Genomic DNA, 24,419 nt, shown 5'->3' with positions numbered 1-24,419 from the left:
GGTAACTAGCTTTTAAACTCGTATAATATTATCTATACAATTCTCAAATACGAATCGAGTTTAGTTAGACATAAAAAAACATCAAAATCAGTCCAGTCGTTCAGGAGTTCACTCATCACTGACCGAAAGAAACACGTACAGAATAAATATATTTAAAAAGATATTCTTACGTTCCTAGTTAAATATAGTTTTAAGTAGGTAATTTAATTATTCTCGATTTAAAAATCAACAGGTTGATTTGATTATATTCTGTGTATGTTAAGTCGTTATTTTAAACCCATTAAATTTTTGAGTTAAAAGTTTGGATTATGCCTTCTTCAAATTAAGTACAGTTTATTTAATTTTACAAAACCAAACATACCAAAATACCAAGAATATATACATTTTAAGGAGTACTGAAGTCGTCTACTGATTAAATATATTTAATTATCTGGAATTTGATTATTTTCTAATAAAAAATGTTGAATAAAAATATATTTTGATTTTTATAGATAAGTATATCAAATTTAAATGTGGTTGATAGAAAGATGCGGCATTTTCTTGCGAATTGCTGCGGGCCGCGGGGTCTGCGAGTTGCCATTTCCGTTCATTTAATGTGACCATATTAAAATATTGCTCGTTATTGCCACCACTAAATATGAAACATATAAGCCAAAGCCTTAATATTCATAATATTATATTTTGCACTACAGTTATTTAATATGTTCTTTGAAACGTTAAAATATTATGAATATATTCAGATCTTACCCAAGAAAAAAAATATCCTCCTTATTTATTTTACTCATGTTGTCGTTATATAAATTTCTTGCTGTATTTTCTTAGTCGGTGTTATTTAAACCGTTGAATATAAAGAATAGCGTTATTATCAACTACTTAAACTAAAATATCAGCTAGATATTTTTTTCTATTCTTTTCCTAAAATTGGGATTGAATGAACAACAAGATCTGAGAATGAAATTATGAATGAAAGTTTACATTGACAGCTAAAAATGTCATCTAATGAGCATGGAAATTAAAATCAGATTTCTAATAAAATGATTTGAATATCGCGCATTATATATTCATTGTAAACATTTTATCTATTTCATAAACTTTTGTATGACTTTACAAAAATATGCAACACAATTTATTATTTGCTAAAACTGGCACGACGCACGCGCACTAGTTACATTATCCAAAATCTCCCAGCGCCATATTGAGCGAGGCGGACGTTTTATGATTTCAGTGAACAAAATTGTGGTTAGTGCAATAAGTTGAAGTGAAAGTCTTGATCGTGCCCTATGGATATATATTCGGGTACGTAAGGTGTAAGAAAAAGCATCTAATTCGTATTGTAACACGTGCATTGATCTGTAGGAAATCATATCGTAACCTAGACATAGGCCGTTCTAGTTATCAGTAGATTACCATCAATCCGCTGTTTGCTTACAGTTTTAATTATATTATTACACACGTGCGGGGAATAGCCATAGGTTTCTTGAATCTAGTTACATTAATAAGATTAAACGAATGCTTCACAAGGTTCCACGGTCGTATATAAACGGATTTCGAAGTGTTTATGTCGGCAGTTGACAGAAGCGTATATGTATATGACCGATCATAAGTCACCACACCCAGTGACCGGATTGTCGGTTTTAGTATTTATTGGTTCCTAGTTCGGATGGTTGTTCACGCGCTATCGAGTTGGTGTGTGATTTTGTGAACGTTAGTGTATATCGAAACGATTCGTGATGTATAGAGTGAAATGATATATCGTTTTTAGGAGTGGTGTGCCTCGGTTGATAGGCCTGCCGAAAGGACAGGGCTCCCCGCGCGCGAGGACAGTTTGCGGCGCTCCGCCCTGAGGAAACATGGAGTGCTGCATGTCAGAAGAAGCCAAAGAACAGAAAAGAATCAATCAAGAAATAGAGCGGCAACTCCGAAAGGACAAACGCGATGCCAGGAGAGAACTCAAATTGCTTCTACTGGGTAAGTCATAGGTTACAAAAGCTTTAATTTTTATATGGAAAATATTTTTATTCACTTGCTAAAGTACATTTCAATTATATAGTGACAAAGATATCCTTGATTACAATATTCTAACATTAACAATTAATAATATAGAATATTTTTGGGCTGACTTGGCATCCAGTGAATGGTTACTAAACTAGATGCACAAAAAAAAAGATAAGTTATTTGAAAGTATCCGAAGGCAATCAAGTGCTTTTCTATATATACTGTTCTTAGAAATGCTATAAACGATAGGTTAATCTTTATCTTGGAATTGCTGATGAGATTAGATATCAATTTGATTAATGTCAGTCATCTTATGATGATAACACAAAGAGCATTTTAAAAATAAATGTTTCCATATCTTTTGTATAATTCATAGTCATTTGATGGTAAACTTTAAACAAGGAAAATCAACTATTTTATTTTCTTGGATAGTAATTATTACAAACATTTAATTTTTAAATTATAATCATCATATTTTTATTTTTTTTAATATGAAACAAAATAGGACATATTAGGGTGGTTGCGCTGGTTTTCGTCCAGTTATGGGAGTTGCCAACTTTGTGATGCGAAATAAATATTTTGGAGCACCCTTCCTTAAACATATAATATTTTTATTTAGTCCTTATATAGTCTTCTTTAAGATAATATTAAGTGAAAATAAATCATTTTGACGTGTCTTTTTATTTAAATTATTTTCTGCAAAAGTAGGGTAAATGCTAGTTTTCGTCCAAAAAAACTGGTTTTCGTCCTAGTGTAAGCTAGTTTTCGACCACCGTGTAGAAAAAGGAGGGTAGGTCAACTATTAAGTTAAAAACCAATTACAGGTAAATATATACTTTTATTTAATCAACATCACAATTTCTCACTACCTTACAGGTTTAGTTTTACTAATAATAATCAATATAACTAGTCAACACTGAGATCTATGTAGCACTTGGCAGTCTTTATATGCGTTAGTGATGACTGATTAATTATTCGTAATAAAGAAAGGAATGCGTTACTTACAATGTAAATGAATAAAGTAATAATTATAGGACTGAGAAATTACATCAAAAAACAGAAATATTCATTCTAATACTTTGTTTATCAAATGAAACGTAGGTACTATATTAAACACAGCCATAATAATACGTTTTAGCTACTAAAATAAACTATACTATACCTTACTGAACTATGCATTATTGTCTTACTGATGCCTTTATTAAAGATTCTTCAGTGTACGTAGCGTTTTTTTTTCTAGCTTTCTTAGACTCCTTCGAGGCCATCTAAAAACAATAAGATCTTTCTTAGGATACGTTGAGTAAGTAGAATAAAAAAATATTGCATTGGCAAAACAGACCTAGAATAAAAGATGATACTCAAGTGAATGATAATCAAGAAAAATACAGTGTATTATGTCTGACCTACCCCCATTTATGCCACGAATAATTGACTCTACTTCACATAAGGAGAATGATACATGTCACATGACTGAATGAATGACAATATTAGGTAACTACAACACTCTGGCCCTCACCAATTATTAATTATAAGGAAGATACTGAATAGAAAACTTTTCAATACGTAAAAAAGACGAAAAGTACTGCAAAAGAATAGCCATTTTTAATTTTTGTCCACTCCAATACTCATTCATGGACGAAAACTAAAACGTTTAAAGCTAAATTTAGTTTTCGTCCACTTCTTTAAATATTTTTTTATTTTGGCAGCACTGACAAAGCAGTGGACGGAAACCAAAAAATCTAAACTAATTGCAATAAAGATCACTTCGGGAGAAACTATTCAGTATTTTAAAGGTCCGATACAGTAAAAAGAACCTAACAAATATTCACGTAGCTGTTTGAGTTTTCGTCCACTTGGACGAAAACCAAATATTTTGAGAATTTGGTAACCTAGTATCCGTCCACTTAATTTTTCGAAGAGTATTATAAAAAAAGTATGATAAACACTTCTAATTGCGTTTAATAGGCTTATAACTAAACATACGTACCAAAAACATTACGTTAACTAGCTAAAACAGTGATTTAACTTACCATGAACTTTTCTCGCCGGCAAATTTTTCTCTCGCGCGATGACATCTGCAAGGCACGGATGGGAAGCGGCCACTTTTACGTTAATTTTTTGAACTCTCTTCTTGTCAAATCAAATTTTGATGTTGATAGTACTGTTGCTTACACATTAAGGACCGTAAAAAGTGCAAACTTGCGCGGGAAGGTAGGTTTGTATTCAAGTTTTACGCACGTGATTGTAGCAGGTCAGTCAAATGGACGAAAACCGAAACTGGACGGCAAACCAGCGCAATTACCCTATATCTCCCAATTCTAGTTGTGTAGGATAAATAATGTTCATAATATTTTAAAGATACCAATACAGACATAGATACTACAGCATTTTATCGGGCAATCTATATCATAAATTCAGGCAAACCTGAAATGAAATAATTCTAATAAGATTATTTTGATACCAATTATTCACTTATATCCATGCTAGTGGTCCGCCCCGGCTTCGCCCGTGGTACATATTTCGCAACAAAAGGTAGCCTATGTCCTTTCTCGGGTATCAAAATATCTCCATACCAAATTTCATGCAAATTGGTTCAGTAGTTTAGACGTGATTGAGTAAGAGACAGACAGACAGAGTTACTTTCGCATTTATAATATTAGTATGAATTATAACTTTGTCACCGTAATGATGTATAGTATTATAATGCTAGAGAGTTTGTTTGAAGAGTGCATTTGATGCTAAACTCACGAACTACTGGTCCGATTACAAATATTATTTCCATGTTAGGTAGCCCATTTATTGAGGAAGGCTATAGGCTATATATAATCACGCTAAAACCAACAGGAGCGCAGCACTGCGGGTAAAACCACGGGGCACAGCTAGTTTAACAATATGTCAAAGTAACAATAACAACATGACCACCATATGACTAAATTTTTCCCTAAGAACAAATATTCAAGTCTTTCTTCAAAACTAAGATTGAGATCATTATATTAACTTGCATTTATTGTTTAATAAGTACTCATTTTAATGGTTTATAAAATTAATTCTACCCTTACATTATGACTGAGCTTAATGATATATAGATAATGATAGTATTGACAATATTTCCATAAAACTATTTTTATTTATTTATATGAATAACTCTAAAAAATATAGGTGTATATACTGTATAATATGCGCCAATGGAAAGCTCTTACTCTAAAATTACATAGAACTATTATACTAATTTTTATTTGTGGCCAAGTAAAACAATGGATGAGAGATTTTCAGGAAACTGTGATTTCATATTCCTTGACACATATCTAATTTTAGTAACAGCTACTTATCTAGACAGGAAAATTATTTTAAACACTAAAATTACAATACCACTATTTATTGAGCGTAATCAGTTAAGAGAACAATGCATTGCAAAATATTGCAATGTTTTGTATTTAAATTACATTCAAATAAGTTTTTTCAGAACCTAGGTCAAAAAAATATGTAGTTAAACAAAAAATTGTCATTAACAAGTTGTTGTAACATAAGAGACATAAATATAAAATCTCAATAATATTTGCTCGAAAACTACTGAATGTTTTATTTTGAAACTTGATTTCCCTAAGGCGCAGATAATGTGACGTTATACAATGATATAATTTAATTTAAGCTGTACTAAATTTCATAAAATTTGCAATGAAATAAAAAAATTTCATACTTGTTGTGTGTAGGATACAAGGACATGTCCATGTCCTTGTATCCTACACACAACAAGTACGAAAAATAATCACCAAACCTCATTAGATGTTAATAAATATGATAGGTACCTATTTTATTAGATGTTTTTTATTTAATAAAAAAAAGAAGAAGCAGCATGTATTGCTGTTACATATCGTCTGATTTCCTGTTAATGACTCACATTTAATTGGTATGGGAAGTATACAAAGTGTCAGGCATAATCAAAATTCATATTCACACATATAATTATCATATAGGTACATAATTTATATTGAACACAAAGCTTGGTAAATTTTCTTGGTATTTTTTATCAGTCTCCCAAGTCAACTTAATATTTTAGATAAAATGGCAATAATAATTGTATGATTGTATGTTCTATGCGGATAAACATAAAACTTAAAATAATAATTCAGTATTACCTCATTGTTTAGCAATACTTTTGTCTGAGCATGATTTTTTATTGCATTATTAATGTCTTCAACAGGTTTCACATTCAATCATATCACACCAAGATTTTGGAAATTCTAGCGAGTAGAAGTATAGATAGGTTAAAGTTATTGATTGCATAGCTCAACAAAATTAAGCGATGTGGATATTTTAATATTTATTTATTAATTCAGTCCATTTAGCTGGATGAGAATAATCTTTATGGCTGTAATGTTTTATCAGATTGGTTGTAGCATGTCTCTCAATTCAGTGTACATTTTGACAAAGACCTCATCCTCCCATTTAAAACTTATGATTTTTTTCTAATAAAACGTAAATGCTTTCAAGGCAAAAATAACATTTAGGTAAATAATTTGTTAACATAATTATGAAGGTAGTATTCTAGGTAAATAAACCAATTTGTTGTTGACTTTAAAATATTTCAAATATTTTGTGTTTATTCATGAATATTAATTTTAAGTTAATGTGTACACAAAATATATTTAAAACAGTCAGTTTAACTTAAAAGGACTCACTACTATTATATGAATTTTAAATCAGAATATACTTACTGAATATTACATATTTTAAAACTAAATTATGTAATATTCAGTATTACTATTTATATCTCAATTTTTATTTTTAAACAATAAGAAATGCTGGATTGATTAATCATAAATTATGTAATTATTCTATCATCTATTGTTGATGAACCACTACAGATCACTAACATGTTAATTTTTTTAACTAAGAATGGATATTTTAATCAAATAGTAAACTTATATGTACTTTAGACAAAAAAAATGGGTGATTGTGTTACATAATGAAGCCATACAAATTTCATAAAAAGTTTAAAAGGAATGTATAGTCTTAGTGCTCAATCCACATTCACATAAATATAACATTTAAAAACATAAAAAGAAATAATTTGATTGGTCTCAAGATGTATTTTTTAGAAGAATTCTAAAAACTATATCAAAATTCGTCCATCAGTTTGGGCTGTAGGGCGTATAAAAGAAATATACAAAAAAATACCCTGCTTCTTTCGCCGTAAATATCAAAACTATGGCCGCTTGACCAATTGTGTAGTTTTCAATTTCAGCAGTACATATTTAAATTAGATAGTTATTAGCCATTTACTATGAGATTTAATTAAGTAAAGGATCGATTCAGCGCCATTTCGGCGATGTCATAGGTGTTTTTTATTCAAAAAATTTAATAAGTTAAGATAAAACGACCACAGCGGGATTTTGGTTGGTAGGAATCCGACATAACTCACCCCTTCCTTGGTGCTGCAGGCATCTTTGCAAGATTACAAGACAATAAAAAGTCAAAATACCTACCTAAACAGTTAGAGTAACCAAAAATAATTTCTAAGTACCTAAATCATATTTTAAAAATGACAATATTTTTATACTTTTTTTTTTTTTTTTTTTTTTTTTTTTAACGTTGGGAAATGCATTTACGCATCCCCCTCTGCAGTTTTCCTGCGTGAGGGGGTATGTGGGACTCGCGAAAGCCATACCCACTAAAACCCAACGGTGGCCACCGATCACCTTCGGCGGCAGGGGTTAACAGCCAGGCCTTGTACCCCCACCGCCTACGTGATGAATGCCGCAGCTTGGCGACTCGCCCGCGCCCATAAGGTGGCAATAGACGTCGGTATCATAAAATAGCGCCGCCCTATTGCCGGGCTATCCACCTCCTGTCGCAGGGGGGGCCGGTTTACTTACAGCGAGCATAGCTACAATATGCTCGTTTCTACGTAAACCTCCCCCTGCGCTAGTTCGTCCAATGGTATTTTAGGGCTGATGCTGGGCATAAAGACGCCTGCGTCTGCCAGGTCTGCGTCGGCGCAGAGGATCCGCCGATGGGTCATTCTCCCGGGCCCTCTCTGCAACCTCCTTTGCTTTCATCACAGCCTCGCAAAAGGCCACGACCGACTTCCAATGAGTGTCCCCACTGACCATTATTTTTGCGAGACCCTGCAATTTTTATACTTAACTGACACAGAAAGGTCATTGACATTCCTATTCTAATTTGAATCGTATGTACCTCCTATTGCATACATTTAAAATTAAAAAACGAGAGAGTTTTATGTAGAATTTTATCAAAATAAACTTCTATCACTATAGGTATAGAACCTAGCAAAGAAAGAGTATATCTAGAATAAATGAGGATAAAAATAACTTTTAGAAAGCTATATTATCAGCTTTTATATTGATTAATCGATTGATTATGCATAAACCAATTATGTAAATAGTGGGTCACATTTAATATACAGCTAATATTGTAATAAAAAAGATACCATTTTATCAATGAAATGTATGTACTTTTTATTTGTTTAATTAACAACATTTCTATAATTTACATTGAAATAAGATTTGTGTAAAAAATCGGAATAGTATTTAAATATCTATTTTTGCCTACTGCCTCAAATTAAGTAAATTTATCACCAAAACTAGTATTAAATTAAAGATATGAGTCATTTAAATATCCATTGTAAAACAAAAACACCCCTAATTCATATAGACAAGCGATTTCTGTTTGCATTATATCTTGAATAGCAATTGAAGTACTTTGGCGCCAATACTACAAATGTATGCGCATATTATTATTAAAAATTTATCTTATGCGTATGCGCAGCAACAGGGTAAATCCTGTTTCACTCCTATAGCAATGTTGCTTGCTTCTTAAATCGCGTCAAAAAACTATAAGTACTTTAATATTTCCCACCAAATATCAAATCAAATCCTAGTCTCTTATTCTCTGCTAATATAATAACGTTGCTGAATTTTTACTTCTTAACGCTATTTATATACGAAGACTATACAGGGTGTACCAAAAAGTAGTGATGAACGGAAGCTGAGAGGTAGAGGACCTAGAGGGCTATCCGAATCACCCCCATGTATGTTATGCGATTTTTCGTATTTTCGGAGTTATGACGTTTTTTTTCAATTTTTCACCTATCGCCGAGTACGATGATATTTTCACTCATGCTGACGTCAATGATTGCGGAAGATTGTTGATTTTTTTTTGTGTGCTAAGCTGAAAGATAGGCCAATTCAGTATGGTAACATTTACTAACGTTAGATCTTTGAATGGAATAAAAAAAAGAATTAAATGGCAAGAAAGATAAAATTACCCAGTATGTTCACCACTTCAAGGGCCCGTAAAAAAATAAAATCACAAATTTAAATCTAAATGTGGTAAGTGCAAAAATTGAATTAACATGATGATCATTAAAACCAATAAATAGGTGTTTAATTACCAGAAATTTTTAAAATAACCCCGCTGTTGCTCAATGCAAGTGCGACATCACCGTAAAAAGTTGTCTTTTAAATGTCTGAATACCCTTTTATCATTTTTAATGGTTTCTTCTGCTACTATGAATTTCCGGGTTATTTCGTCCAAATTGTGGCAGTCTCTCGTCTTTGTAGTATCCCCACGGAAAAAAATCAATAGGGTTTATGTCCGGGGACCGTGCAGGCCAGGCTAAAGGGCAAAGATACCCTGAAAGATGGATTGGTCGTTGCAGCCTGCGCATGCGCCGGTGACGCCTGCCTTAAAGCCTGGCCTCCACGGTCCCTCGACCTAAACCCTATTGATTTTTTTCCGTGGGGATACTACAAAGACGAGAGACTGCCACAATTTGGACGAAATAACCCGGAAATTCATAGTAGCAGAAGAAACCATTAAAAATGATAAAAGGGTATTCAGACATTTAAAAGACAACTTTTTACGGTGATGTCGCACTTGCATTGAGCAACAGCGGGGTTATTTTAAAAATTTCTGGTAATTAAACACCTATTTATTGGTTTTAATGATCATCATGTTAATTCAATTTTTTCACTTACCACATTTAGATTTAAATTTTTCGATTGAAGCCTTCTCAATAATTAAATGAAATTTTTAGGGTAGCTATCTGATAGATAGAGCAAGTTTTTAAAAGTCAAACGGAATACTTTTTTTATGTGATTTTATTTTTTTACGGGCCCTTGAAGTGGTGAACATACTGGGTAATTTTATCTTTCTTGCCATTTAATTCTTTTTTTTATTCCATTCAAAGATCTAACGATAGTAAATGTTACCATATTAAATTGGCCTATCTTTCAGCTTAGCACACAAAAAAAAATCAAGCATCTTCCGCAATCATTGACGTCAGCATGAGTGAAAATATCATCGTACTCGGCGATAGGTGAAAAATTGAAAAAAACGTAATAACTCCGAAAATACGAAAAATCGCATAACATACATGGGGGTGATTCGGATAGCCCTCTAGATCCTCTACCTCTCAGCTTCCGTTCATCACTACTTTTTGGTACACCCTGTATAAATAGCGTGAAGAAGTCTGTAGTCTGTAGTCAGTATTGTCTGCATATGACTTGAATCTTGATATTTTTTTAATTGCATTACCTAACACTTACATAAAAATTTACAAAAATATCTTAACAATACGATATGATCAGCTGTCGCGACAATCTCATGTAAGTATACGACTTAAAAAAAATTAAATCGATCCCCTAAAAAAGACACGTCTTTAAAATATGCAATCTTGTTATTTAGTCTTCCCTCTTGCTCTTCTATGCTCTTAAATTCATGATCGTTAATCACAACGCCCATGGCCACTCAAGTCTTCGGTTAAAAATATGTCATTAAAAAATTATCAAAAACTCACAACAACCTGTATTATCCCTACTATTATTAAGTTTCTCTCCATAATACACGGGTACCACCAGAAGGAAGGTACCCGGTCCTTTGGGAGGCTTACGTGGGGGCACAGGTCCAACACGCAGAGGCCTTTTAGAGAATTTTAATGTGTTGTGGGACACCAGCCGCAGCCTGCCCATGACTGCACTATAGAGATACAGCCCTAGGCAGTCCGCGGCCGATGCAGGACTATTGTAAAATATGGGAATTAAAAATCTGGGTTATGGAAGGAGTTGTTCAGTGGATCGGTAGGTTGGGTCTATGGGGACTATGGACGTCTGCCTTTTCAATATTAAAAATTGAAAGTGATGGCAGACAGTGACTCGCCAGCTCGGTCGATGGGCTCCCAAAAAGGTTACCGAAAATGGCAACAAGGGGGCAACATCAGCTGAGCGGCTGGGGGTATAGAGAGGTGCGGCACCGGTTTCACCATCGCGGGCCCGCGGGCCCGGAGCGGGTTTCCCCGCTATTACGCCATTAGACACTTCCACCCCCGAGCATATAGCTCTGGCGGCTCCACTCTGGACGGCCAACAAAGGCAAGCCAGAGGTGGGGGATCCTGAACCTCGTCATTGTTCACTCCGAACTGCCACTGGGACAGTCCAGAGGTGAGGACAGGGACCTCCCCCGGGAGCGCTCGGTTCCCGCGGGGTCGCTACTCCCCGACACCTCGCCACAAGGTGCCCTGCGGGGTGACTGACTGCACGGCTGGGATATCTATTGTAGATATGCCAACCGGGGGCGATGGGTTCGTCACATCCCTACGCCTCTATTATTAATACTATTATAAATGCGAAAGTAACTCTGTCTGTCTGTCTGTCTGTTACGCTTTCCCGCTTAAACCTCTCAACCGATTTTGATGAAATTTGGCACAGACAATCTTTAGACCCTGAGAAAGAACATAGGCTACCTTTTATTGCGAAATATGTATCACGGGCGAAGCCGGGGCGAACCGCTAGTATGGTTATAAAAAAGTAGTCTATACGTACCAAATAAAGCCGATATCTTTCATGTTATGAGAAATCAAAAATTGCTTTACAAATATTTTTAAACTGAACTCTAGCTAGCCAACACAAAAATATTTTTCCATTCGAACTAGTAGTTACTGAGATGAGCTTGTTAAAAAAAATTGACAAAGATCGTCAATAAAAAATATACTTATTGTTTTTTATTTTTGTTCAATATGTATGTCTAACCTATAAGTATAAAGAAAAGTAAAAATATGTACTTACACTAATATGTTAAAATATGAACTCGTACGTGAAATTGCAAGTTTGTCAAAAAAAGAGAAACAAATTAGTATTGTAATTTTTTTTTATAAACTTATTATTTAATTGTCTAAACTGCTTATTAGTTCTGCCTATAATACAAAATTATGTACAATTGTGTAAATGAATTTTTTATCTCAGGTATCTTTTAAAAGCATCGCATCCTCGTTTGTAATTTTTTTTGTAATCAAAAATATTAAAAACTGTGTTCGCAATATGTATACTGCGAAGTTAAAGAATCATTAGGAAAACTATTTCATATTTTCCTCAAACAAAACTCAAGATTCTCCGGCTCGCGATTATATTATGAGCTAAACGGTAGACTTAAACGCGTCCAAATCGAATGTGGTTTCTATATGATTTAATTGTTATAGCTGTTCGTTCGTGTCAGCCGTGGGACGTCCACTGCTGGACAAAGGCCTCCCTCAGGGTTTTCCACCACGCCCGGTCACCGGCGGCCTGCATCCAGCGGCTCCCTGCCACTCGGACCAGGTCGTCTGTCCATCTTGTGGGTGGTCGTCCCACGCTTCGTCGTCCAGTACGTGGTCTCCATTCGAGAACCTTTCTGCCCCAACGGCCATCGGTTCTGCGGGCTATGTGCCCAGCCCATTGCCACTTCAGCGTGCTAATCCGGCGAGCTATGTCGGTGACACCGGTTCTCCTACGGATCTCCTCATTTCTGATTCGATCTCGTAAGGAAACTCCGAGCATAGCCCTTTCCATAGCACGTTGAGCGACGCTGAGTTTGTGCACAAGGCCCAGGGTTAGAGACCACGTTTCTGTACCGTATGTCATCACCGGCAACACACATTGCTCGAAGACTTTTGTCTTCAGGCACTGAGGGATTTTGGATGAAAAGATGTTATGTAACTTCCCGAACGCTGCCCATCCGAGTCGGATTCGACGATTGACCTCTTTCTCGAAGTTGGACCTGCCTAATTGGACGGTTTGTCCGAGGTAGACATATTCGTCAACAACTTCGAGAATAGAGTTTCCAACAGAGACCGGAGTGGGCACAACATGGACATTTGACATGATTTTCGTCTTGTCCATGTTCATGTTATAGCTGTAGTTGAACAGAAATAAAAAAATGTCAGGATTCTCCTGTATTAATCCCTCTCTATTAAGGATCCTTTGATAATAAAGCCTTCGATAATTATTAACTAGATACACATACAAACTGTCCTCAAATCATGTTTGTGAAAATTGTAGTCGAAAGAAACAGACATTTAACCGAGCTTATTGGTATTGCTTTAACCGTTAACCTATATTCACGTTAACATAATATCAAAAAGAAACGGCCTCTGGTCAAAATACCCCAAAATTACAAAGCGCTAAAATTTCGCACGAGGTACCTTTGTTGGACATTTTTTTCAATGGTTGTGTATCTAGTTGTTATTCTTATTTTTTAATGATCGTAGAAAAAAAGTATATCAATAGTTATGCTAACTCAAGATGATACTCTTGGGAACCTTATCTCGAAAAAGACTGACCCAAATCCTGTTGGTTCATTGCATTCCCAATTAAATAATCTTTTCCATGCAACAGGTACGGGCGAGTCGGGCAAGTCCACATTCATCAAGCAGATGAGAATCATTCACGGGTCGGGCTACAGCGACGAAGACAAGCGCGGCTTCATCAAACTCGTCTACCAGAACATCTTCATGGCCATGCAGAGTATGATACGCGCCATGGACCTACTCAAAATTCAATACGGAAATCCGTCCAATGCAGTGAGTATATTATTATACATATATGGCATATTATAATGTGGTGTACCGCAACACGACTTCCTTATTTCGTTATAGCGTTCCATGTAATTAGGAAATTAATATTGAACTAAGATACCTGCATCGTCTTTTGTGCTACGTTTTGTCCCGACCAGACTTGCTACACGTACAGTCAATATTTCACTCCGGACCCATACTATTTATAACTTTTAGAAGTTTTAATATAGTTTCCTATTTAAAATATAAATAAATGATACGGATGACCATATAAATAACCGGTTCTAATTAATTAACAGGAAATGTCGAAGCTTCGAAGTATAATCTAGTATGATATAATATGTGACAAATCTGGGCATTACTAAAATATATATCCCGAATTAATATTCCGTATATACGGTAAATCAGAAGTTTGCAATTTGCTATTGATAAATTTCAGCATTTGAAACAAGCTACCCAAAAACCTTGTTACAAAATCATTGTGCGAAATATCGTACTTGCTCGTTACCTTCCTTTCTAGGAAATGTAGATTTAGCTGTCTGAGTTTCTATTTTCACCTATAATTGTTTGGTAGAATATATTAGGGTGTGCTGTTTTGATATGATACATAATATTATGATCTATATCATCATCATCAGCCTATATATTACCTGTGTTCCCACTGCAAGCGCATAGGCCACTTAAGAGAGTTATTTAGTAAATAGTATATTTACTTCATGACAATATAAAGAGAAAAAAAAATCATATACCCCTAACGGCTGTTATATATTATATTTTCCACAAGAAAATATATGGAGCAATGATTTTTTTTAATCTCATATGTGCGCCATTTTACGCATGTATTTTGGTCCGGCAGTTTTACCGTAGCAAGGTTCTTTAGCGGTGCGTTATGCTTGCGAAGGTAACATATAACAAGCTTATTTGTTAATAACATGGCGATCTACACTACTGTTATGTCAGTAATAATATGATGTATTATTTGCATCTGTTGAGAGCGTTTATCCTGTACCTACTTACACCTTAAAAGTAACTGTTTTGTCAAATCCAGCAAAATATGTCTGCTGCTATAATGCATCTAGGTTAATAAGTTCTCCCGGTACTTAGCGACGAATGTTTACCTATCAATTAACAAGAATAGTTGAGAAGTCATCTTTGTAGCCGACCGTAGTAAATTTACTATTATGTATTCTATCGGCATTACTTTTTGTGGGTGTGAGTAAGAAAAAAATCATAGATTTTAGAAGTGCAAAACCATTCAACTTTCTATATTTAACATTCTATAGTGCTAACTGCTAATACACCTAAGCCTCGATATTTCCTTTTCAGTGCATGATGCACAAATATACTTTTTATCGATATTTGATAATAAAAGATAAATCTAATAAATGAATAAAAAATTACACGTGTAATTTAAGTGTGAAAATGTAATAGAGAAATATTAAATTATAACTGTTTGATAATATTTCATTAATTAATTAATTCTTGTTTTAATATTATGATAAGAGATGATTCATAGACACAATGTTAAGTGTGGGTTTAACTAGAGAACATTAAGAACTCAAACTCAAACAAACAAACTCAAACATTTATTTATTCAATTAGACTTCTTCCAGAAGCACTTTTGAATCGTCATTACATTCTTTAAATTTACCAAAACATGTTTTCTAAATTGTTTAATTACTAGTCACACTTATCCTTTTGCTATATATACATATTTTGTTATCAGATACATATCTCTATAACAGAAAATATGTAATTCTGTGAAGTTAATCTACCCAAATCACGTGAAATATTAAAATAATTTATGGACCTTTCTACGTAAATCGAATTTATGTTAAATATTTATTTATAATCAATTTGAAATTTAAATTTGAATACACTATGTCAGGTAACAATTAAACCATGTGTCGACTGACGGTTGCATCATGCAATACATATTATACGATTGTAATGTGGGTCTATCGGTCGTCTCAACCTGCAATACATTTATATCGAAAATTCTGTAGAAGAACATCTTCTTTATGAAATAATTCTGCGTAGAATTTTCCTAGTAGAAATTATATAAATATTTTTTTTCATTGGACTCTTCTATGATTATCTGAGGCATGCGACACCAAGAGGATGAAAATGGGGTTTCTTCGTATTATACGCTTTATCTTCGTGAGCTCCACACCACTGCTTTGTGTGGATCTTACAAACAAAAGGAGCAGCTATAAGTACAATTCAATTAAATGTTGGAATAACGTCCATACTGCTGTGAGAAATTTCAGATCTAAATTCAATGAAGCCGGCCAAGTGCGAGTTGTGTTCCCGCACGATTAAATTATTGAAATTCCTCTGCCAAGCGGCTGGTATCAGCCAACTTATTATATTTTTCTATCGGTATTCATTGTTAAAGAAACCATACTGCAATCTTATACGACGTGGATATATTATATCTTCACGCTAAATAAAATACGTCAGAATAGGTAGTTGGCTTCTTTTTTTGTAAACGCTAAACGTTTTCTGCGTACTCCCCAGGGGGTGTAGAAATGTTTTGCTTAGTATACGAGTTTCGGATATGGTGGGATACAACTCCTACAACCAAAACCAAATTACAAAGTAAAAGTACCACTCAAATTATTTATTTATTTATTTATTTATTCTTTATTGTACATAATATACCAAACATAAATAAGCTATTCTATAATTACAATTAAGGTACAATGAAAACACACGGCACATACGTACTAAAAGGCGGCCTTATTGCTTAAAAGCAATCTCTTCCAGGCGACCCTGATTGGGAAGGAATGTATGCTAGAACGCGACTTGGCGCAAATTCAATTAATAAATTAAGCATTAAAATATAATTAATAAAAACAATATATACAATAAAAACAATAAAAATAAAATAAGTATATAAATTAATATACTTACGTAAATATAATAAACTACTTACATATTTTATAAATATACATACACATAATAATACATAACCTACTAAATACACTACATACAATACGAAAAAATAAACACTATAATATAATCTAAAATAAATATAAGCAACACATTATAGAGATAGGAAATGATTTTTGACAAGAGCTTTAAAACTTTTAACATTTTGCGCCCGCCTAATGGATTCAGGCAGAGCGTTCCAAAGTTGAATAGCGCGAGCAGTGAATGAAGATCCATAGAAATTAGTGCGGCGAACCGGTACAGAAAGAAGCAGAAGATTAGAAGAGCGAAGAGAGAGTGAATTATTTGAACTAAGGTAATTAAATTGAGTTTTAAGATAGCCTGGCGTTTTAGGGTCAAACAGAACACAGTACAGAAGGTTAAGTATGTGGGCATCCCGGCGACGACGGATGGGAAGCCAATTAAGTTTTTTACGAAATTCGGTGACATGATCAAATTTACGTAAGCCAAAAATAAATCTGATGCAGAAATTTTGCACCCTCTCAAGGATGTCTAACTGATACTCAAAAAGATCGGGAAATGAGGAATCGGCATAGTCAAGGAAAGGAAGTAGAAGGGATTGGGCTAACGCAATTTTGGTGGAAATCGGTAGAAAGTTTCGTAAGCGGCGCAAACAGGATGCAGTAGCAAACACTTTTTTTCGAATTTGCTTGATGTGTTCCGACCAGGATAAGTGCTGGTCGAGGTGCAATCCAAGACTTTTAACAGTTTTGCAGATAGGGATGCGAGTACCATCGACCACTACATCCGGCAAACAATCCCAATTAACTTTGCTCATAAGCGGCTTGCTTCCAATTATAATTATTTTAGTTTTTGAGGGGTTTACCTTTAAACCGTGTTCCTTGCTCCAATTGACGATGGCTGCGAGATCAGTGTTTGTACGAAAAATCGCTTCAGAAAGTTCAGGCAGGGCCACGTGCGAATATAGTTGGAAATCGTCTGCATACATATGATAAGGAGAAGAAATGTTATTGGAGATGGAGTTAATAAAGATTGAGAATAAGAGAGGAGACAACACGCCACCTTGCGGAACCCCGGCATGAACATTGCTCCAGGAAGAGGTTAGGTTCTCCACTAGAACACGCTGCCGACGTCCCCGCAAGTAACTTTGAAACCAGTCAATAGCCGTTGGAGATATGTTAATAGAGCGTAGCATAGCCAACAATACCTCATGGTCGACGGTGTTAAAAGCATTGCTAAAGTCAAGCAATGAAAGGATTGTCAACTGCTTATTGTCAAAACCCAGGCGTATGTCATCAGTGATTTTAATAAGTGCAGTGGTCGTGCTATGACCTGGGCGGAAACCAGATTGATAGGGGTTAAGGAGATTATGGGAATTAAGGAAGCGACTTAACTGCTCCTGCACCAGCCGTTCTAACACTTTCGACAGGAAAGGAAGAATAGCAATGGGGCGGAAGTCAGAAGCAGAGACAGGATTCATGGTTTTAGGGAGAGGCAAGATATGAGCATCTTTCCAGATAACAGGAAATGTACTCGAGGAAATAGAAAAGTTAAGGATGGGTGTGATGACAGGATTAACGATAGGTAAAATAGGAATAATCATGCTCCGACCAATGCAATCACTACCAACAGCCTTCGAAGTTATAGACAATATGCTCTTCTTAACACCACAATCGGAAAATTGACTTAAAATAAACGGAGGATGGCCACAGAAGATAATGAATTAAGAAAACTTAAGGTGCGCGCTTTAGAATTTGTGTTAAAATCCAAGAGAGGATTAGAAAAGTGAGAATTTAGTTCATCAATAGTAACTGTGTCTGGAATGGAATTTTGCGCGGCCTTTCCAATACCGAGGGATTTGAGAAATTTCCACGTTTTGCTTGGGTCACCGTTTTCGACCGATGTAGAAATGTGACGTCGTTGCGCATCCCTACATAATGTATTGCAGCGATTTCGAATACTCTGATACTTTTCCCGGTTAACATCAGAATCGTGCATCTTTAATTTTGTTTTCGCACGGGCCTTCTTTTTCAAAAGTGATTTCAGTTCAGCCGTCATCCAAGGCGCGGGCAAATGCTTCAACTTGACTGGGCGCAAGGGAGCATGCTTGTCAAATAGGTTCAGAAGTAAAGAGTTAAATAACGCAACCTTCTCGTCAATGGAACCAGCAGAGTAAATGGCTGACCAGTCGGTATCAGCGGCATCTTCACAAAGACGATCTACATCGATTTTACCAAAATTGCGCTGCATAATAATTCTAGGCTTAGATTTAGGAGGCTTTAATTTATAGGAAAGGAAGATTAAATCGTGGAAGGAGAACAAATCAGCTGAGCACTGACCATGCTTAGCGACAAGTTCAGGAGAGGAAACTATGATAAGGTCAAGAAGAGAAGGAGTACAGTTTGGAAGGGAATGGGTAGCGCTAAGAGGAAGGATTTTTAGGTTAAAGGAATCAACGATGGACATTAACTTTTTGCTACGTAGATCATCCTTGAGAAGGCAGGTGTTGAAGTCGCCCATAAATATTATATGTTTATAGGCAGGGGTATGAATATCTAGGAGGTGGTCAAAAGACGAAAAGTAATTAACGGTTAAATTGGGAGAGTAGAAAACACCAAGAAGAATTTTCGTGTTGGATAAGGATACCTCAAGTAAAAGGTGCTCAGCCGCATCAGCAGGTGGAGGTTGAGGAGAGCTACTAATTATGGAAAAAGGAATATGCGAACGTAAATAGATAGCTACTCCACCCCCGGTCCTACCAATGCGGTCATTGCGAATTAATTGGAACCCTGGGAGACTATAAGATAAAGAAGGTAAGCAAGGTTTTAGCCAGGATTCCGAAATTAAAATGGCATGAAGAGAATTACAATCAAAAGAAGCTAATAGTTCGGGAAAGTGAGCCGGGATACTTTGAGCATTTATGTGAACAACGTTAAAATTCTTAAGACCATTGTCGAAAAGGGAGGGGACATTTAAAGGAGATGATGTACTGTGAAAGCTGTCTTCACCTGATTGCTCTTCGATCGACGAAACTGAAACAAATGTGTCGCTAGAAATGCTGATGTCTAAAGACATCTCTAAATAAAATATAAATAAATAATATATAAAAATACTACAAATAAATAAATAAAATAATAAAAATACATAAATATTTAACAAATATAAAATAAAATAAGCGTAACCAGTAAACACTCCATTACCACCAGTATCGTAAAACATGAGACACTTAAAAATTTACTACAAGATTATTTTAAACCAAAAGACAAGTATCCAAACTATAAAATTACAAACAACAATAATTCACAAAGACATTGCGTTGACATTTGACATTCTTATCACTTGTCATAATATTATGTCAAAAACAGTGTTATCAAAATAAGTACCTACGTGATAGAATAAAAATAATCGAGTACTACCTACAAATTATTACTCAAAGTAGACTAGCTATTTAGTTGCATCATAAAACAATTTAGAGATTAGCCACGGAAGAGAAAACAAAAATACATTATAAATATATTGTATAAAATATGATACTACAAGGAAAATTAAGATTGAAGTTAAAAAAAAGCACATAAAAATTAGGTACAGCGATTACTTAGCTCGGCCAGGTCTCTTCGGTCTAACATTCTGTGCCAATTTGGACCCCTTATGAGTGTTGGAAGTGGATCCAGTTGCACCTGGGGACGAACTTGCATGGTTGGAAGGAATGTTATCCAGATCAGCCATCACAGAGATCCTATGCTTAGCACCGTCAGCACGTTGTACAAAGATGAATCCTTCTTTGGTCCAGCAGTTAGTTATACCAAAGCGAGCCCTTGCTGCCACAAAAACATCATGCCTATCTTTGGTTAGGAACTCGGATAAAGTGAAACCGCTGCCTTTTAAATCAGTTTTAGCATACCAAATGCTATTTCTCATAACAGCATCTTTGAATTTGATGACTATGGGTCTTGGCTTGTCTTTCTTTGAAACACCTAAGCGATGACACCGTGAAATAGCATCCTCTGTCAAGTCAAGATTCTTAAGATGATCCGTCAAGATTTTAATAGCCAGTTTGGAAGGAAACTCCTTGCTATCTTCAGGCACACCGTGGATCAATAGTATTTTTCTACGACTCCGCATCTCCAATTTATTGTACTGATTAGATAAAAATGTAATTTGAGTTTGTAAGGTCTTGAGGGACGATAACACAAAAGACTGGAATGCGTTGAATTCAGCAGCTAATTTGGATGTTGGGCTATTAGAGGCAGGTTGTGAATTATTGCTGCTAATATTCTGCAGATCCCGTTGAAACTCAGCCATCTTCTTATTAAATGTAGCAGTCATTTCCATCATGGAGTGTTGAACAGAGTCCATAGTGAAGTGAAATCAAGTGATGGTGAATTTTAAGTGATAGAGAGGTGAAATAAATATATGGAGAGGACACTGGCAGGTAAAGGCTTTTAAACTAGCACATAAAAATATAAAGTAAACTTTAAAAATAAATAAAAATTGAATTTAGAATATCAGAGACAGCAAAAATACGTTATTTTCTTTTGTGCGCCTACCCGCGAAAAAACTAAAAAATTATACTGGAATGAACGCCAAAGCCTCAAATAAAGCAAAGCTACTGCCCCTAAACCCCTTCCTTATCATATTTTGCGGCTGTAATCTTATATCCCATTTAAAAAAAGATAGTTAAAACAATTGAAGATGCAACCTGATAAGAGAAAGAGAAAGACATACTAATGTGTATATAATATAAGAAGTACTTGCTAGTTGAATGCTCTCAATTGTGGTAACCCTAAAAAAGTTCTTCAAACGCTTCTACGTTATTTGCCTACTAGATTTCCGCCCGCGGCTTTGTCCGCGTTTTCTAAGGAAAACCCTCATAGTTCCCGTTCCCGTGGGACTTCCGGGACTCTATATGTGTGTTAAATTTCATTGTAATCGGTTCAGTAGTATTTGCGTGAAAGAGTTACAAACACACACACATCCTCACAAACTTTCGCATTTATAATATTAGTAGGATAGGATAGTAGGATGTAGCCTGGTAAATCCGTTGAGCAATGACCAAACTCTAAATATGTATAAAAAAAGACGGGTTGCACTCCGGGAGTGCCGGCAGAAGTGAAAACTTGATTATTAACGTTCAGCATGTTTGATATTTTGGAATGGTATCCGTCTTACGCATGGAATATAAGGGCTAAAAAAAAAATCCGTCTTACGCTTTTTCGATCAGGCCACGTGTCCTGACGCGAGTTCAAGATTTTATACCCAACGCCGCTAAAGAAGTTTTCACTTCAAAATATAAAGTATAAACCATTAAAATGAAATGTTTCAGGAAAAGGCGGAGTTGATATCGGCCATCGACTTTGAGAGCGTGACCACGTTCGAGAGCCCGTACGTGGAGGCTATCAAGGGGCTGTGGGCCGACTCCGGCATACAGGAGTGCTACGATCGCAGGCGAGAGTATCAGCTCACTGATTCGGCCAAATAGTAAGTTTATTTATTTATTTAACAACTAGGTTTCCACCCGCGGCTTCGCCCGCGCAGTCAAAGTAAAACCCGCATAGTTCCCGTTCCCGAGGGATTTCCGGGAATGCGTCATTTTCCCGGGATAAAGAGTCCATGCGAAAGTAACTCTGTCTGTCTGTCTTTCTGTTACTCAATCACGCCTTAACTACTGAACCAATTTGCATGAAATTTGGTATAGAGATATTTTGATACCCGAGAAAGGACATAGGTTTTATCCCGGAAATCCTACGGGAACGGGTTTTTCTTTGAAAACGCGGGCGGTAAGCTAGTAGAGAATAAATAAAATACATATTATATGAAAAATAAGAGAGAGAGCTTTACATCAGGCGAGATTGTAGTCAAGCGCTACCCTATCTACAATAAAAAAAAAGTTACAAATTTGAGAGTACCAGCTTACTGATTAAGCCAAATAGTAAGTTTATTTTCTTGTGAAGGGCCACGAAGACCCACCTCTTCGTTTGCCCGCTTTTTTATAAAAAAAGAGCGTGTGTGAAAACACACGTGACAGAAGTGAAACTTCTTTGGCAAGATTCAAATATACCAAAATCGTCGCCTTACTCTATGACGTGACGGTATTGCCATGGCGCGACCTTGAAATTTTACTGTCAACGCGCCTAAAGAAGTTTCACTTCAATAAAATAAAGTTAGAAATTTGAGAGTAACTTCTCACTGTTCGCGGTGGTGATCGCTCGTTAGAATTATTTAAAGAATAGAAATAAAATAATAAATAAAAATAAATCAAATAGGTGGGATTCGAACCGCGTATTTTTGCCATACCATGGTAAACACTGTCATTTACACCGAGATATAAAAATGTGTGAATTTAATAACATCAATATATAGTTTGAGGAAATATCTGGGTGTTTTCGAAATATGAAGGTAAAATTGTAATTTACTTAAACTTGTTAGTCCGGTGCAGTGCATTTGCAATGCAATTGATATATTGTACAAAAATTCAGATATAAACGTGCACTATGTAAATGTTAAAGAGAGATTAGAAAATAGCAAAATGTTCAAAATATTTGAAAAATTACATGGTATCTGGTCTAGTGACATTTACTCATAATCACTTATAATACCACAAGAGCTTCAAAATTATCGGGTATTTTCAAACAAATGAAGGAGTCAAGTTTTTAGTCAAGGTTAAAAAATCACGAGCGCGAAGCGCGAGTGATTTTTCCTGAAAAACTTGACGACTTTATTTGTTTGCAGGGAACCTTGAGGGAAATGCCAGATAATTTTGAAGCTCGTGTGGTATTCGGGAGATTATTTTTCCGTCCCAAATCTCGGCCAATAATTTCACAATTGAATTGAACCTGTCAGTTTGACGTCAACGACCAGAGAAAATTTTCAAAAAATTATCAGTATAATACCATGTAAGTTGTACCACGTGACGTCGAATGGTGCAATTCTATTGGTCGATATTTGGGTCGGAAAAATAATCATTGTAAAATCTAAGAATTTCTGCCTAACACACGCGTCGTGTGATAATTTAGTAGCTCAGTTATAAATTAAAATACTAACTGATAAAACTGATTCAATTTCAAAAGTTTCACATTTTTTCAGTGTGGACATTGGATAACTACAAATAAAATATGAAATCCATTTTTACTTCAGAAGAAATCTAAATGTATAGGATTTAATTTCAAAATCTGATATAATAAATAAGAAATTGATATAATAATAGATTTAGAAATTATAGACTTTTTAACGGATTTTAAACGCGATTTATTCATTCTATTATTTTCCTTAAAAAAAATAGAATGAAAATAATAGAATGAATAAATCGCGTTTAAAATCCGTTAAAAAGTCTATAATTTCTAAATGTATAATACTCGCGTAAAATCAAACATAAGAAAATACTATAATAATAGATGTTCAACATATTATCTGAAAAACATTCCTTCAAATAGTCTGAGAAGAATCATTTGAAATTTATGCTATCACAATTTTTTATATAATCAATTGAATTAATGGTAATTCTAATGAAATAAGGCAATTATCCGGCATAATAGTCTGTACACCACTGCATTGTATTAAGACAAAGAACATTATAATCGTTTTAATTTTTTTTAGTCACTAGGTCTTAATACTTCGATAATCCAAGTGAAGCCTTGCTTAAAGTTCTCAATTGTTAACAAAT

At 35.0% G+C, this 24,419-nt stretch overlaps 2 protein-coding genes across 3 annotated transcripts in view; one reads left to right on the top strand and one right to left on the bottom strand.

Annotated features, from left to right (window-relative positions):
- The first annotated feature begins 990 nt into the window (after positions 1-990).
- Positions 991-24,419, top strand: part of LOC149905085 (guanine nucleotide-binding protein G(q) subunit alpha) — a 36,765-nt gene continuing 13,336 nt past the window's right edge. The window contains exons 1-4 of one of the 2 annotated variants that reach the window (XM_090106702.1): positions 991-1,296; positions 1,763-1,968; positions 13,665-13,849; positions 22,083-22,237. In XM_090106702.1, the coding sequence (XP_089962828.1) occupies positions 1,851-1,968; positions 13,665-13,849; positions 22,083-22,237 (458 nt within the window). In that variant the 5' untranslated portion in view covers positions 991-1,296; positions 1,763-1,850. Of the gene's footprint in view, positions 1,297-1,387; positions 1,687-1,762; positions 1,969-13,664; positions 13,850-22,082; positions 22,238-24,419 lie in introns of those variants that run through there. The other variant, XM_090106703.1, reaches the window with a different exon arrangement.
- Positions 20,351-21,191, bottom strand: LOC149905087 (uncharacterized). Its single transcript, XM_090106704.1, has one exon. It carries the CDS (start codon positions 21,113-21,115, stop codon positions 20,351-20,353), a length of 765 nt encoding a protein of 254 aa, XP_089962830.1. The 5' UTR covers positions 21,116-21,191.

This window comes from Colias eurytheme, chromosome 10 (assembly GCF_061535395.1).
Source record: "Colias eurytheme isolate Ceu_HAF_F1 chromosome 10, ilColEury1 Martin Lab GWU primary, whole genome shotgun sequence".
In the NCBI taxonomy this organism is placed as follows: domain Eukaryota; kingdom Metazoa; phylum Arthropoda; class Insecta; order Lepidoptera; family Pieridae; genus Colias; species Colias eurytheme.
Note: the sequence above shows the minus strand (reverse complement) of the source record. Positions and strands in the feature narration are given on the sequence as shown.